Below are 12,321 nucleotides of genomic sequence, written 5' to 3'. Positions count from 1 at the left end.
AAGTAGAAATTTATATTGGAAGAGGAAACAGAGCATAAATGTTTGGAAATTTTGCAGCCTAGCCACATGGCAGAGAAAGAAAAAGCTTTTTTGGTAGAGGAATTCAAGCAGGTTGTGGAGCAACCACTTGCTAGATACATTGGCATAACTAAAAGGGAGCCAAGTGCTACTATCCAAGACAATGGGGAAAACAACTTGAAGGCATTTCAGAGACCTTCATGACAGCCCCGCCCATCAGAGACCTTAGGAGAGACCATGGGCCAAGCCCTTGGCAAACTGCTCTCCCCAAATCCCAGCCACTCCAGTTCCTGCTATGGCGTAATAGGGTCCAGGTACAGCTCGGGCTGCCACTTTGGAGGATGCAAGCCATAAGCTTACATGATTTCCACGCCATGTTAAGCCTGTGGGTGTACAGAGTGCCAGAGTTGAGGCTTGGAAGCCTCTGTGTAGGTTTCAGAGGATGCATGAAAAAGCCTGGATGTCCATGCAGAAGCCTGCTGCAGGGGCAGAGTCCTCACAGACAACTTCTACTAGGGCAAAGTGGAGGGGAAATATGGGGCTGGAGCCCCCACACAAAGTCTCTAATGAGCACTGCCTAGTGGAACTGTGAGAAGGGGGCCACCATTCTTTAGACATGAGAATGGTAGATCTACCAGCAGTCTATACTCTGTACGTGGAAAATCCACAGGCACTCAACCCCAGTCCATGAGAGCAGTTGGGGGAGCTGTACTCTGCAAAGGTATAGGGGCAGAGCTGCCCAAGGCCTTGGGAGTCCTCCCCTTGCACCAGTGTGCCCTGGATGTGGAACATGGAGTCAAAGGGGATTACATTGGAGCTTTAAGATTTAATGACTGCCTGCTTGGGTTTTGACTTGCATGGAGCCTGTAGCCCCTTTCTTTTAGCCAATTTCTCCCTTTTGGAATGGGAATGTTTACTTAATGCCTATACATCCATTGTATCTTGGAAGTAACTAACTTGTTTATTTTACAGGCTTATAGGTGGAAGGGATTTGTCTTGTCTCAGATGAAACTTTGGACTTTTGAGTTAAATCTGGCAAAGGTCAAGATTTTGGGGGACTGCTGAGAGAGTATGATTCTATTTTGCAATGTGAGGACATGAGATTTGGGAGGGGCCAGGAGAAGAATTATATAGTTTGGATATTTGTCCCTGCCCAAATCTCATGTTGAAATATAATCCCCAATCTTGGAGATGGGGCCTGGTGGGAGGTGTTTGGGTCACGGGGGTGTTATCTCTCATGAATGGCTTGGGCCATCCCCTGGGTTACGAGTGAGCTCTCCAGTTGAGTTCACATGAGATCTGGTCATTTAAAAGTATGTGGCACCTCCCCTACCACTTGCTCCTGCATTTACTCGTGTGAAGTACAAGCTCCCACTTTGCCTTCTGCCATGAGTTAAAGTCTCCTGAGCCCCTCCTGGACAGCCTGCAGAAATGTAAGCCAATTAGGCCTCTTTTCTTATAAATTATCCAGTCTTGGGTATTTCTTTATAGCAATGCAAGAATGTCCTAATACATCTGGCATCCCTTCTTTCTGAGCATTGGTTTATCTCAATGACTCTGTGCTTTCTTTAATATTACACTACCTCCCATTGCAGGACTTCTGTTTAGACTAACACCTATGCCTGCACCCCCAACTCAAGATTAGGCAAATTCCCATCTCCACTAACTTAGAATAACATACTTTTCATTCATAGCAATTATGGCAATTATCCGTGATTGAATTCATAATTGGGAATGTTTGATTCACATCTTTCTTATAAAATTCAAATACAATGAAGACAGGTAAAATGTCACTTCGGTTCACAACCGTATCCTGCATCTAATGTACCAACACACATTAACTACTTAATACCCGCTGAAATAAATGAAAACCTATATGTATATATAAAATAAATCGTGGACAAAATAAAAAAGCAAGCACATGCTTTACTTAGAAAATAGAATAAAATAAAAACAAGGAAGCAGACACAACTGCATACAAAAGGGAAAAGTGAAATAACCAAACATCTTAGTTGACCGTTTTCATTGCTAAACTTTTGTGAAATTAATATTCAGTGCTTACACTAAACTGTATGTTTCACATACATTGTTTAACTTAATCTTCACAGCACTCTATTATCAATGTTTTACAGATAAGAAAACTCAGGCTTATTGACGCTAATTGACTTACAAAATCATTAATAAGTTCTGGGCCACTTTGGCACCTGAACTTTCAAGCATTAACAGGAAAAAAAAAGGTTAAGCTTCTCTGTAAAACAAAAAGATTCTCAGATTTGAGTTCAAAAAAGAAAAACAAGATGAAATCTATCTACTGCTTACGGCAGATATGCCCAAAACAAGATTACACAGGTTAAATATAAATGGATAGGGTGAGGTCTATTAGGCAAAAGCAAAGAGAAACATAGCAAAAGTTGAAGCATCAATAACAAGGTAGATTTCAAGGCAAAAATACAAAATGATACAAAAAAGGTCTTTTATATTAAAAACATAAACTATGTAAATATAAAAGACATGCATCGTTATAGGATGAATAATACATGTTCAAAATACATAAACCACAAACTGCTCAAAGCACAATAATGGATGAAATTTTCATATCTTTCTAAGTATAAAGTAGACCAAATAAAAACAGTCATTGAAAAGTTGGTTTTTTGTCCTCTTTACGTTAACTATATCAAAAATGAATATGTATTTATATTTTCAAAAAAGTCTAAGAGTATAAAATATTAACTTTACTCCTTTAAGCTCATCCTTGACTTTATACATAGCCATTACTATAAAAGATTAATGGTCTTTTCAAATATTATTTTATACACTTACATAGATACATACACATCATATCTACAATCGTTTTTAAGATAATGGAACTTTATTATTATTATTATTATAACATTATTATTTGAGATATAGTTTTGCTCTTGTTACCCAGGCTGGAATGCAATGGCGTGATCTCAGCTCCTTGCAACCTCTGCCTCCCAGGTTCAAGCGATTCTCTTGCCTCCGCCTCCTGAGGAGCTGGGGTTACATGCGCCACTATACCCGATTAATTTTTTTGTATTTTTAGTAGAGACAGGGTTTCCTCATGTTGGTCAGGCTGGTCTCAAACTTCTGACCTCAGGTGATCCACCTACTTTGGCCTCCCAAGTACTGGGATTACAGCCGTAAGCCACAGCACCCAGCCCAAGATAACGGAGCTTATTTAACTTAACTTAATTTTTTTAGGAAATATTTTTAAATGCAGAAAAAGAGAGTACTATGATAAACATCCACTTTGCACCAAGAATAATTGACAATTGTTTTATGTTAACATATTTATTTAAGTCTTTTGTTAATAACAAGATAGTCAAAGTTAAAGCATATTTTGATATGTATGTGGGTAAAGAAGGGAGGGAAGATATACTCAAAGTGTACATAAAATATACACGTAAATGCCAGAAAGTTTTTCAAACAGTGGGTGGTAATCAGCACTGAAGTGTTGGAATGGAAATGTAAGTGGAGGTGGGATTGAAACAGGCTGTTGCTGTATCACTGTTTTTCTTAATCATAAGAATGATTTAATTTTATAGTTTCTCAAAATACCCAAGGGAGGAACATAAACTCCTATATATAATATGACTCTTTTTAAACATATATACCTACAAATGCTTGGGGTGATAGGAAACACTGAAAATAAATTTACCAAAGAGTTATTTTAGCCATTCAGTGCTTATTGCTGGGTGGTGGAATTATCGCTGACTTTGTTCTTAGTATACTTCTTCATTTTCCAAATTATCTACCATAAGCAATTATATTCTGATTGTAAAATGCTACAGATGAAAAACTAGAAATAAACATTAAAATTATTTAAAAGGTTTAGTTCACTAACAATCCTGGCAATGTTGCGTTGATACTAGGATACTCAAGACAACAGATTTGGTCACAACTAAAACTTTTTAGAGCTCTCCACTTATTCATTTCCAATTATGTATGATTAATTTCTATGGTCTATTACTTACATTCACAGCTGGTGAAACTGTAAATTGGTACCACCTTTTGGAAAGCAATTGGCTCTATACATCTTCAAACTCTTAAAAGTTATTTAAAAAGGCTCATGCCCTTTACCCCAGAACTGTCGCTTTCCAAAAATTTTCCTAAAGGGGGAAATTTGAAATAAGAAAAACATACACAAGATGATCATTGTAACTTACATATAATAAAGTTGGAGAAAGGTTAAATTACCGTGCATTTATTCAACAGAATACTCCGTCATTTGTAACAATGATTATGAAACCAAATAGAAAAATATTCACTTTAGGTTAAATGAAGAAGAAAACATATCTATCTATGTTGGAATTGCAATATGAAAATTTAATACTTCTAGGTAGAAGAAGAGAAGCAGAATATGAAAAACTAAAAAGTCTTCAGGGGTAGGAGGAGGTGAGCAGATCTCTAAATAATCTTGAGATCAATGGAAACAGTGTATAGATTTTTAGGTTTACTTACATGCTACTGATCTTATTTTAAGATACTTCAGAACATGTTACCAAAAAGTGTTTGCTTTTCTTGCAAACGCCCCATGTTTGGGAAATATGCAATTTGAAGCCAAGGCATTACTGTACTTTTTATAATGCACTTGAAAGTTTTACTAGCTGTTCCAAAGGTGGAGTACTGAGTATTGATAAATCGCTTAAGTGGAGGCTCATATGAAATATTAACAATTACCCCAGGGCCTTAGAGCAATTGTGATCAATTCTGGCACAGCATCAAATCCATAATTTTCTTTGCTACTCTAATTTTTACTTTTTTGGATTTTGTAAGTAATGTGACCGCAACTGTTACTAAAATTGCTCCTGAGATGAGGACACCGAAACACAGACACACGGAGAGGTTCGTCCGCTCTTCCTCCCCTCATTTACTAAGCTCACACGTCTATCCTGAGGATTTGGAAACACCGTACGATTGTGCACTTAGTGTGCACAGCTAAGGGGTAAACAGATACCCACCGGGCTGTCTAAGGCGCAGCCTCAAGGCAAGAAAAGAAGAAGGGTGCTGGGTCGCAGGGGATGTGAGGGCGGGGCGGCCACTTTGCTGCGGGTGAGACCCACAGCCAGTGAGCACTGAGGAAGTCAGAAGAGAGCTATCAGTCTCTTGGACACCTTCATTTTCTGCCCGGTACATTTATCTTCCGCTATTGTCTGGGCTCCACTTCCGACCCCCAGTTGCTACCAGCAGTAGCCCAACCTATGGCGGCTGGGGCTAGTGCCGGCCTCCCGCAGCTACCTCCGCCTCTTCCCGTTTCCTCTGCGCCTGCGCGACCGGAAAATTCGCGAAGGTTCCTGAAACGCAACAGATCGTTTCCGGAAGCCGGTAGCCGCCTCTGTCGTCAGACCGGTGCTAGCGACACGGGAGTGGCTAACGTGTGCTCTTGCCGTTCCCGGTGCTTGGGCCTTGCCTGTGACGGTGGGAAAAGAAAATGGCCTTGCTGTGCTACAACCGGGGCTGCGGTCAGCGCTTCGATCCCGAGACCAATTCCGACGGTAAGAGGAACGCGCCGCCAGCCCTCCCGCCCCTCTCCACCTCGTCAGTGGGGGAGGCCCTTTGGGCCCGAGGGTGCCCGCGGATATCCTGCAGCCGTCCTCGCGCGGCCCCAGGTCCATGCCCCTCCTGGGCCTCCCTTGACCGCCCGCACAGCCCGCCGGCCGCCCCTCTGGTGCGCCGCGTTCCCTTGGCGAGCGCCCGGCCCAGGCGCCTGACCTCTGCCACTGCGGAGAGAGACGCATCTCTGGATCCACGTGTTTCCCCCGTCGTCCCCTCACTCCTTTTAAGTCGCCTGGAATTTAGAACGAACACCTTTCTCCTCGGGGAAGCAAAAGTTAACGAGGTGCTGGTGAGCTTGCTTTGTAGCTCCCCAAGTAGTGTTGGCTGTGATTGCCTGCGCGAGAGGGAGAGGTGGCCAGGATGAGCAGCGGGTTGCCCTAGCATGTAAGCTCTTCCTTATAGAAGTTTGTGTTCAGTCGATCCGCTGTTACAAACCTCTTACAAGTGTTCTTGATAAGGGACAATACTCTGTATCTTTACGCTGTTTTGATAGGTTCATCCTGGTGGTACGTTAGTTATCTTTTTCTTACTAGCGGCATTTGTTGCTTGTTCTTGTGGCCTCCACGTTTTACTACCATGCTGACTCCACTATAAAATGAGCGGATGTCATCTGCAGCACCTAGATGTCGAGCTAAAGATCCAAAGCGAAAATGACTATTAGATGAAGGACGGGAAGTGATCAGTGAATTGAAGTTTTGATTGATAAGGAAGATGATTCCTTGCGTATTGTGAGAAGTGACAACACGTTTTCAGATTGAATTAGCATTTAGTTTATGTTTTCTGCATGCCAGACATTATCGCTTTATCATCTTATTTAATCTTCATAACAACCCTGGGACGCATGCCGTGTTACTTAGACCCTTTTGATAGAGAAGCTCAGTTCAATGAGGTAGTATTAATAAGATCCTTCATTATTGTGGAGGAGATGAAAACTGATGCCTTTTGAACTCTTCACCTCTGAGATGTTTGAAATACTTATTTTTGGAACACAGGTAAATTAATGGCGCTATTTAAAATAAGACCATTGATACAGGGTTTTAAGGAAAAGGAAAATCCAACCTATGCAATACTCAAGTTACCGCCACTGACATTTTTATGATGCAAATATGATGCTACTCAAGAGGAAAATTGTGAGATTTCAGTGGATGACAAAATCGAGAAGTGATTTTAAAGCCCTTTGGTGTTGGCAGCCTATGTAAAAAATTAATTGTACTTATGTCTGCAGATATTCTGCTTTTATATAGAATACAGGAGAAAGCCTGACGCTTTGCTTATGGGAGAGTAAAGTTCAGGGGAGATAGTCATTTGTTGGAAGTCTGTATCCATCTGTGAATTGTTGCAGTGCCTAGGAAACAAAGCGACCAGGAAAACTGTCTCAAAAATTGGGTGGTCAGCAGTATCAGTTACAGCAGAGAAATTTAAATAAGATCGCTAAAAGTATATTTACTTTTGCGAAATGACGGTTTTTAAAGAGACTTAGAATAAATTTGTCAAGTAAATTGAGTGAATGGAAGGAGAAGAAAATGGAGATACGGAGTAGGAGACAAAAACTACAAGGTTGGTTAGGAGGTTTTTTAGGAAGAGGTTTGGCTTTGTACAGTTGACGGAAGTAAGTTAAAAGAGGTAAATACACAAGCAAGTTACATTTTGCGTAAGCCAGATGCTAGATCTGTTATCTTTAAATATTTCTTCATCTACAATAAATCCTTTTTTTTCTTGGTGCTATGGCATAATTACCATGCTTGTTGACTTAGTCTCATGATTTATTTTTCCTCCTGGGGACAGAAATTAGACTCCCTTTTAAGCTGATAGAACGTTTAAATTTTTAACGCAAGTTAAAGAGTGTTTAAGGAAGACACAGTTGGTAACTTACATAGGTTAAACACTTATTCTTTAATAAACACAGCTTCACAAACAGTATTTTATTTAATCGACGTATACAAGGAAAACTGAGGGAACTACTAGCGAGCAGCTCAGTGAGAAATTTAGCCAGGGTCAGACCCAATGTTAGAAGCCCTGGACACTTAACCACTACTACTGTGTTGTAGCTTCTCACCCATAAAACATTAATTTTACCAAAACTCTTAAAACTGATAAAGAAAGGATGGACATTAAAGAAATTATGAATGCCCATTTGCTTGTTACTTCTTGTTTTTGAAAGCAGTGGCTTTCAAATTGTGTTCATACTAGTTGTATGGTTCAGATCTGACTCATTCCTGCTGCCATGCTGCCAAAATTGACTATTATTGTGACATTTTATGCCTCTGACTCTGTTATACGTTGTGCGTTTTATGTTTAAGTTTAGTGTTTGAAAATACTGAATCTATTCTCTGCTTCCATTCCCCTCTCAAATTCATGTCCTTTTGCGTATCCTTTTCTACTTTCAGCCTCCTTTTTCGGCCCCTAATTCCACAGCTACCCTTAATTAATAACATCTTTCTGATCCACGGGTTTACTTACTGTATCAGGAAGAGACCTCTAACACTTTCTACATTAGCTGGTATCTATGCAGCACATGGTTACTAAGGAAGCAATACTGGCTAATAACGGAGCGGGGAGATTTCTGTGAGCACCATTAATGAATTACTTTGAGGCAGCACCAGGAATCAAGTGGTAGAGCAAGGGTGCCCAATGTTTTGGCTTCCCTGGGCAACATTGGAAAAAGAAGAATTATCTGGGCCACATTGGAAGAAGAGTAATTGGACCACACATGAATATACACTAACACTAATGATAGCTGATGAGCTTAAAAGAAAACAAAAACAAAAAAAATTCATAATGTTTTAAGAAAGTTTACGAATTTGTGTTGGGCTACATTCAGAGTCGTCTGGGGTGGCATGTTGGACAAGGTTGTTGTAGAGCATTGAAAGCTAAATAGAATTGAAAGGTTGAAAGATAGTCTTATAAGCAGATTGCGGAGGGATGAAGCTGTTAACCTGATTTTTAAAAATACGGTACTCCATCTTGCAAATTGCTGAGACCAGCTCAGTCGTGGATACCCTAACCTGGTGGCACTAGAGGAATTAAAGACACACACACAGAAATACAGAGTGTGGAGTGGGAAATCAGGGGTCTCTTAGCCTTCAGAGCTGAGAGCCTCGAACAGAGATTTACCCACGTATCTATTGACAGCAAGCCAATCATAACATTTACTGAAAGTATTCCTTACCGGAAATAAAGGGATGGGCTCTGGGTAGGTGTCTGCAGCATGAACGTGTCCTTAAGGCACAGATCGCTCATGCTATTGTTTGTGGTTTAAGAACGCCTTAAGCGGTTTTCCGCCCTGGGTGGGCCAGGGGTTCTTTGCCCCCATTCAGGTAAACCCACGACCTTCTAGCCTGGGCATCAAGGCTGTCACAAGCATGTCACAGTGCTGCAGAGATTTTGTTTATGGCCAGTTTTGGGGCCAGTTAATAGCCAGATTTGGGGGCCTGTTCCCAACACAAATTGTAATAAACCCCTTTACATAAGAGAAGTAAAGATTGATGGTGTAGTGGGGAGGGAAGTACAGAATAACATCCAGTGAGAATCTTGAAAATAGGCTGTAGAACTTCAGAGTGAGTTTGTTTTTAAGATGGAGTCTTGCTCTGTTGCCTAGGCTGGAGTGCAGTGGCCTGATCTTGACTCCCTGCAAACTCTGCTTCCCAAGTTCAAGCAATTCTCCTGCCTCAGCCTTCCGACTACAGGCATGCACTACCACGCCCGACTAATTTTTGTATTTTTTAGTAGACAAGGGGTTTCACCATGTTGGCTAGGCTGGTCTCAAACTCCTAACCTTAGGTGATCTGCCCACCTCAGCCTCCCAAAGTGCTGGAATTACAGGCGTGAGCCACCGGGCCGGCCTAGACGACTTTTTTTTTTTTTTTTTTTTTTAATTAAAAAGTAAACTTTAATGTCGAAAATTCACACTTGGGGAAGGCAGAAATATCACACACACGGCTGTCACTTCACACTTGGAAGGTTGCACAGCGGCCGGGCAGAGACGCTCCTCCTCACTTCCCAGACGGTGTGGGGAGGGGGAGGGGGGACGGGCAGAGGCGCTCTAGTCGTCTTTTTAGTGAGGTTTGTAGCTAGGAATTGACTGCTGTCTAGGAAAGTTAAATTAGCAATTAGATACTGCAAAAAATCTTTACAGTATTTAAAATCTTGAGCCTGTTATTACAAAATGCCTTTTAGGAAATCTCTTGTGAAACCTTTATGGATTAATGCACGTAAGAATACTTCAAGTTTGATAGTATATTTGTAAAAGCAGATTTGAAAAATGCTGGTCAAAATTTGGGGGTTTGAAGTTTTGGTACTAAACAAATTTTACTACCAAGATTAAGGGAATATAAAATATAATTGTTACACGTAAAGAATTCTGCATTTTTATCTTTAGTCATCATACTCTTGAATTAGAATTATTACTTATTTTAATATAGTACACTTTGTGCTGCGCATCAAACTCAGTCATTTGTACCTTTTTAAAGTACCTGCGTTTGGTAAAAGGATTAAAGGTTAACACCTTAAGGAGATGATCATATATATATTTTTCTTCATTGTAAAAAGAATGGTACTTTTTTTTCTTCTGTTTTCTGCAGATGCTTGCACATACCACCCAGGTGTTCCAGTCTTTCACGATGCATTGAAGGTAGGAAGTATATTTTCATTTTCTTCATAACTGTAGTGAATTGAGAGATGTAATACTAAATCTTTATTTTCTCGTCTTTTTTTTCTCAGGTGGTGAGTTCTTAATGACCTTTGGAGGGGGGGTGCTTTAAGTGGCCTTTTCCACTAAAGGCAAAGAAAAGACAGTAGATGGTGATCTTAAGGTCTTTTCCAGTTATAAAATTGTATTTTAATTCTCTCTCTTGTGTGTGTTTTTTTTTTTTTTTGAGATGGAGTGTCACTGTGTCACCCAGGTTGGAGTGCAGTGGCGCGATCTCAGCTTGCTGCAACCTCTGCCTCCTGGGTTCAAGCGATTCCACCTCAGCCTCCTGAGGAGCTGGGATTACAGGCACCCGCCACCATGAGCAGCTAATTGTTGTATTTTTAGTAGAGACAGGGTTTCATCATGTTGGCCAGGCTGGTCTCAAACTCCTGACCTCAGATGATCCACCTGCCTCAGCCTCCCGAAGTGCTGGGATTACCGTGCCTGGTCTTTATTTTCATTTTCTGCACCCCTTTCTTCACTTTTCTAATTTTGGGGGGAAATAGAGTGGTCATATTGAATCTCAGTCTGTCACTACTGGCTAATAACAGCTCTGAATTTTAGAAAAGATTGTTATAAACACTTAGTGCCAGTCTCGGGACAGAAGTGCCAGTCTCCGGACAGACATGTAAGTTTAGTGTGTTTTTACTTAAAAGAAACGTTACCTGTTTTCCAGCTATACTTCTTTGATGTTATGGAGAATTAGTACAGTGTTGTTTGACTAGATTTTTGCTGATCGTCTTTTTAAAATTCATGATAATATGATACATTTAAGGAGTTTCCTTTGTATATCTCAAAAGATAATGCTGTGATAGGGCTGCCATGGGTTTAGGTTCTGCAACTTTGGTTCTCAGGAACATAAGCAGTCTTAAACATGTTTAAGTATTGTTGGTGCCCTTTAAATGTCTAATTATACCTTCCAGAGAGTAGTTAGACTGTTTTGGCACTTCACTGTTACACCACCAAATCTAACAAAAGATGTATTAGTCTGGTTAGTCCTGAGTGAGGAAAACAGAAGACATTCAGTAGGACAAGTTGAGACCTTATTCCTCCATACATTTTTTTTGTTTTTACAAATCTTTGTGGTGGTGGAAACTGTGGTGCTATGGAAATGTTTATTTTTCCTTTTGGGGAATTTTATCTTTCCTAGACTGCCATTTATTCTGCTATTTTTGTTTTACTGTATCTTTTTCTTTTTTTCCTTATGCTGTTTTCCTCTTAGCTGTTAAAGGTAACCTTTGGCTGTTTTCTCTCATTCAGTTCATTCATTCGTTTTCTCAAATGTCACCTCTACGCCGGTGGCTCTTACGACACATTTCTATTTATGTGTCTCATTGGCAACGTCAGACCAGTTTCTAGTGTGTACCGTGTATTCCAAAAGTAGTCTGCCTCTCAACTTTACTGCTTCTAATAATGATACTACTGACTTTCTGATCATTTGGTCCATTGCCTGTTTTTTCTCTTACCGCGTTGTTAATCAGTCCAAGTCTTAATGATTTCACTTGGAAGTATTTTTGCTTCTCTCTCTTCTGCAGTTGTAGTGTTTATTATGGTCTCTATTTTATAACCATTTCTTAAAGTCCTAGACTTTCCAAGGTTATTGGATCTCGCAGTCCAGAAGATTTCAGACACAATGTATATACATCAATAAAGGGATACTAGTTGATTGACGAAGTAAGAAGTTAAACATTGCATTGACAAAAGAAAGACTATTTTAGTATTGGAAGGGGCATGTTCGGAGAAAAGGACAATCTTGCTGAAAAAAGACAACTAGCAACCTTATATTCACATAACTTAAATTTATCTTTCCTTTTCTCATTGTACTGAAGACTAGCATAGAATCCAGATTGGCATTTGGGAACAGCTGGCCTATATCATATTTTACATGTATGTATCACAGTATCTGACATAATTCAGTACATGATTAAGACAGTAAAACTTTCATAGAATAACTTTTCTGTTGACTATATTATTGATGCTATTTAAACCCTATATTTAAGGTTGTAGTGATTGATCTACATCTCAGAGCAAAAGAT

General features: G+C 40.1%; 1 protein-coding gene across 1 annotated transcript in view; it reads left to right on the top strand.

Annotated features, from left to right (window-relative positions):
* The window catches only part of CHORDC1 (cysteine and histidine rich domain containing 1), a 152,749-nt gene that overhangs the window by 125,274 nt on the left and 15,154 nt on the right, over positions 1–12,321 (top strand). Inside the window, exons 2-3 of the mRNA XM_050755554.1 lie at positions 5,448–5,534; positions 10,176–10,225. Coding sequence (XP_050611511.1) covers positions 5,471–5,534; positions 10,176–10,225 — 114 coding nt within the window. The 5' untranslated portion in view covers positions 5,448–5,470. The remainder of the gene's footprint in view (positions 1–5,447; positions 5,535–10,175; positions 10,226–12,321) is intronic.

This window comes from Macaca thibetana, chromosome 14 (assembly GCF_024542745.1).
Source record: "Macaca thibetana thibetana isolate TM-01 chromosome 14, ASM2454274v1, whole genome shotgun sequence".
Taxonomy (NCBI): Eukaryota; Metazoa; Chordata; class Mammalia; order Primates; family Cercopithecidae; genus Macaca; species Macaca thibetana.
This window is presented reverse-complemented; position numbering and strand designations above follow the sequence as displayed.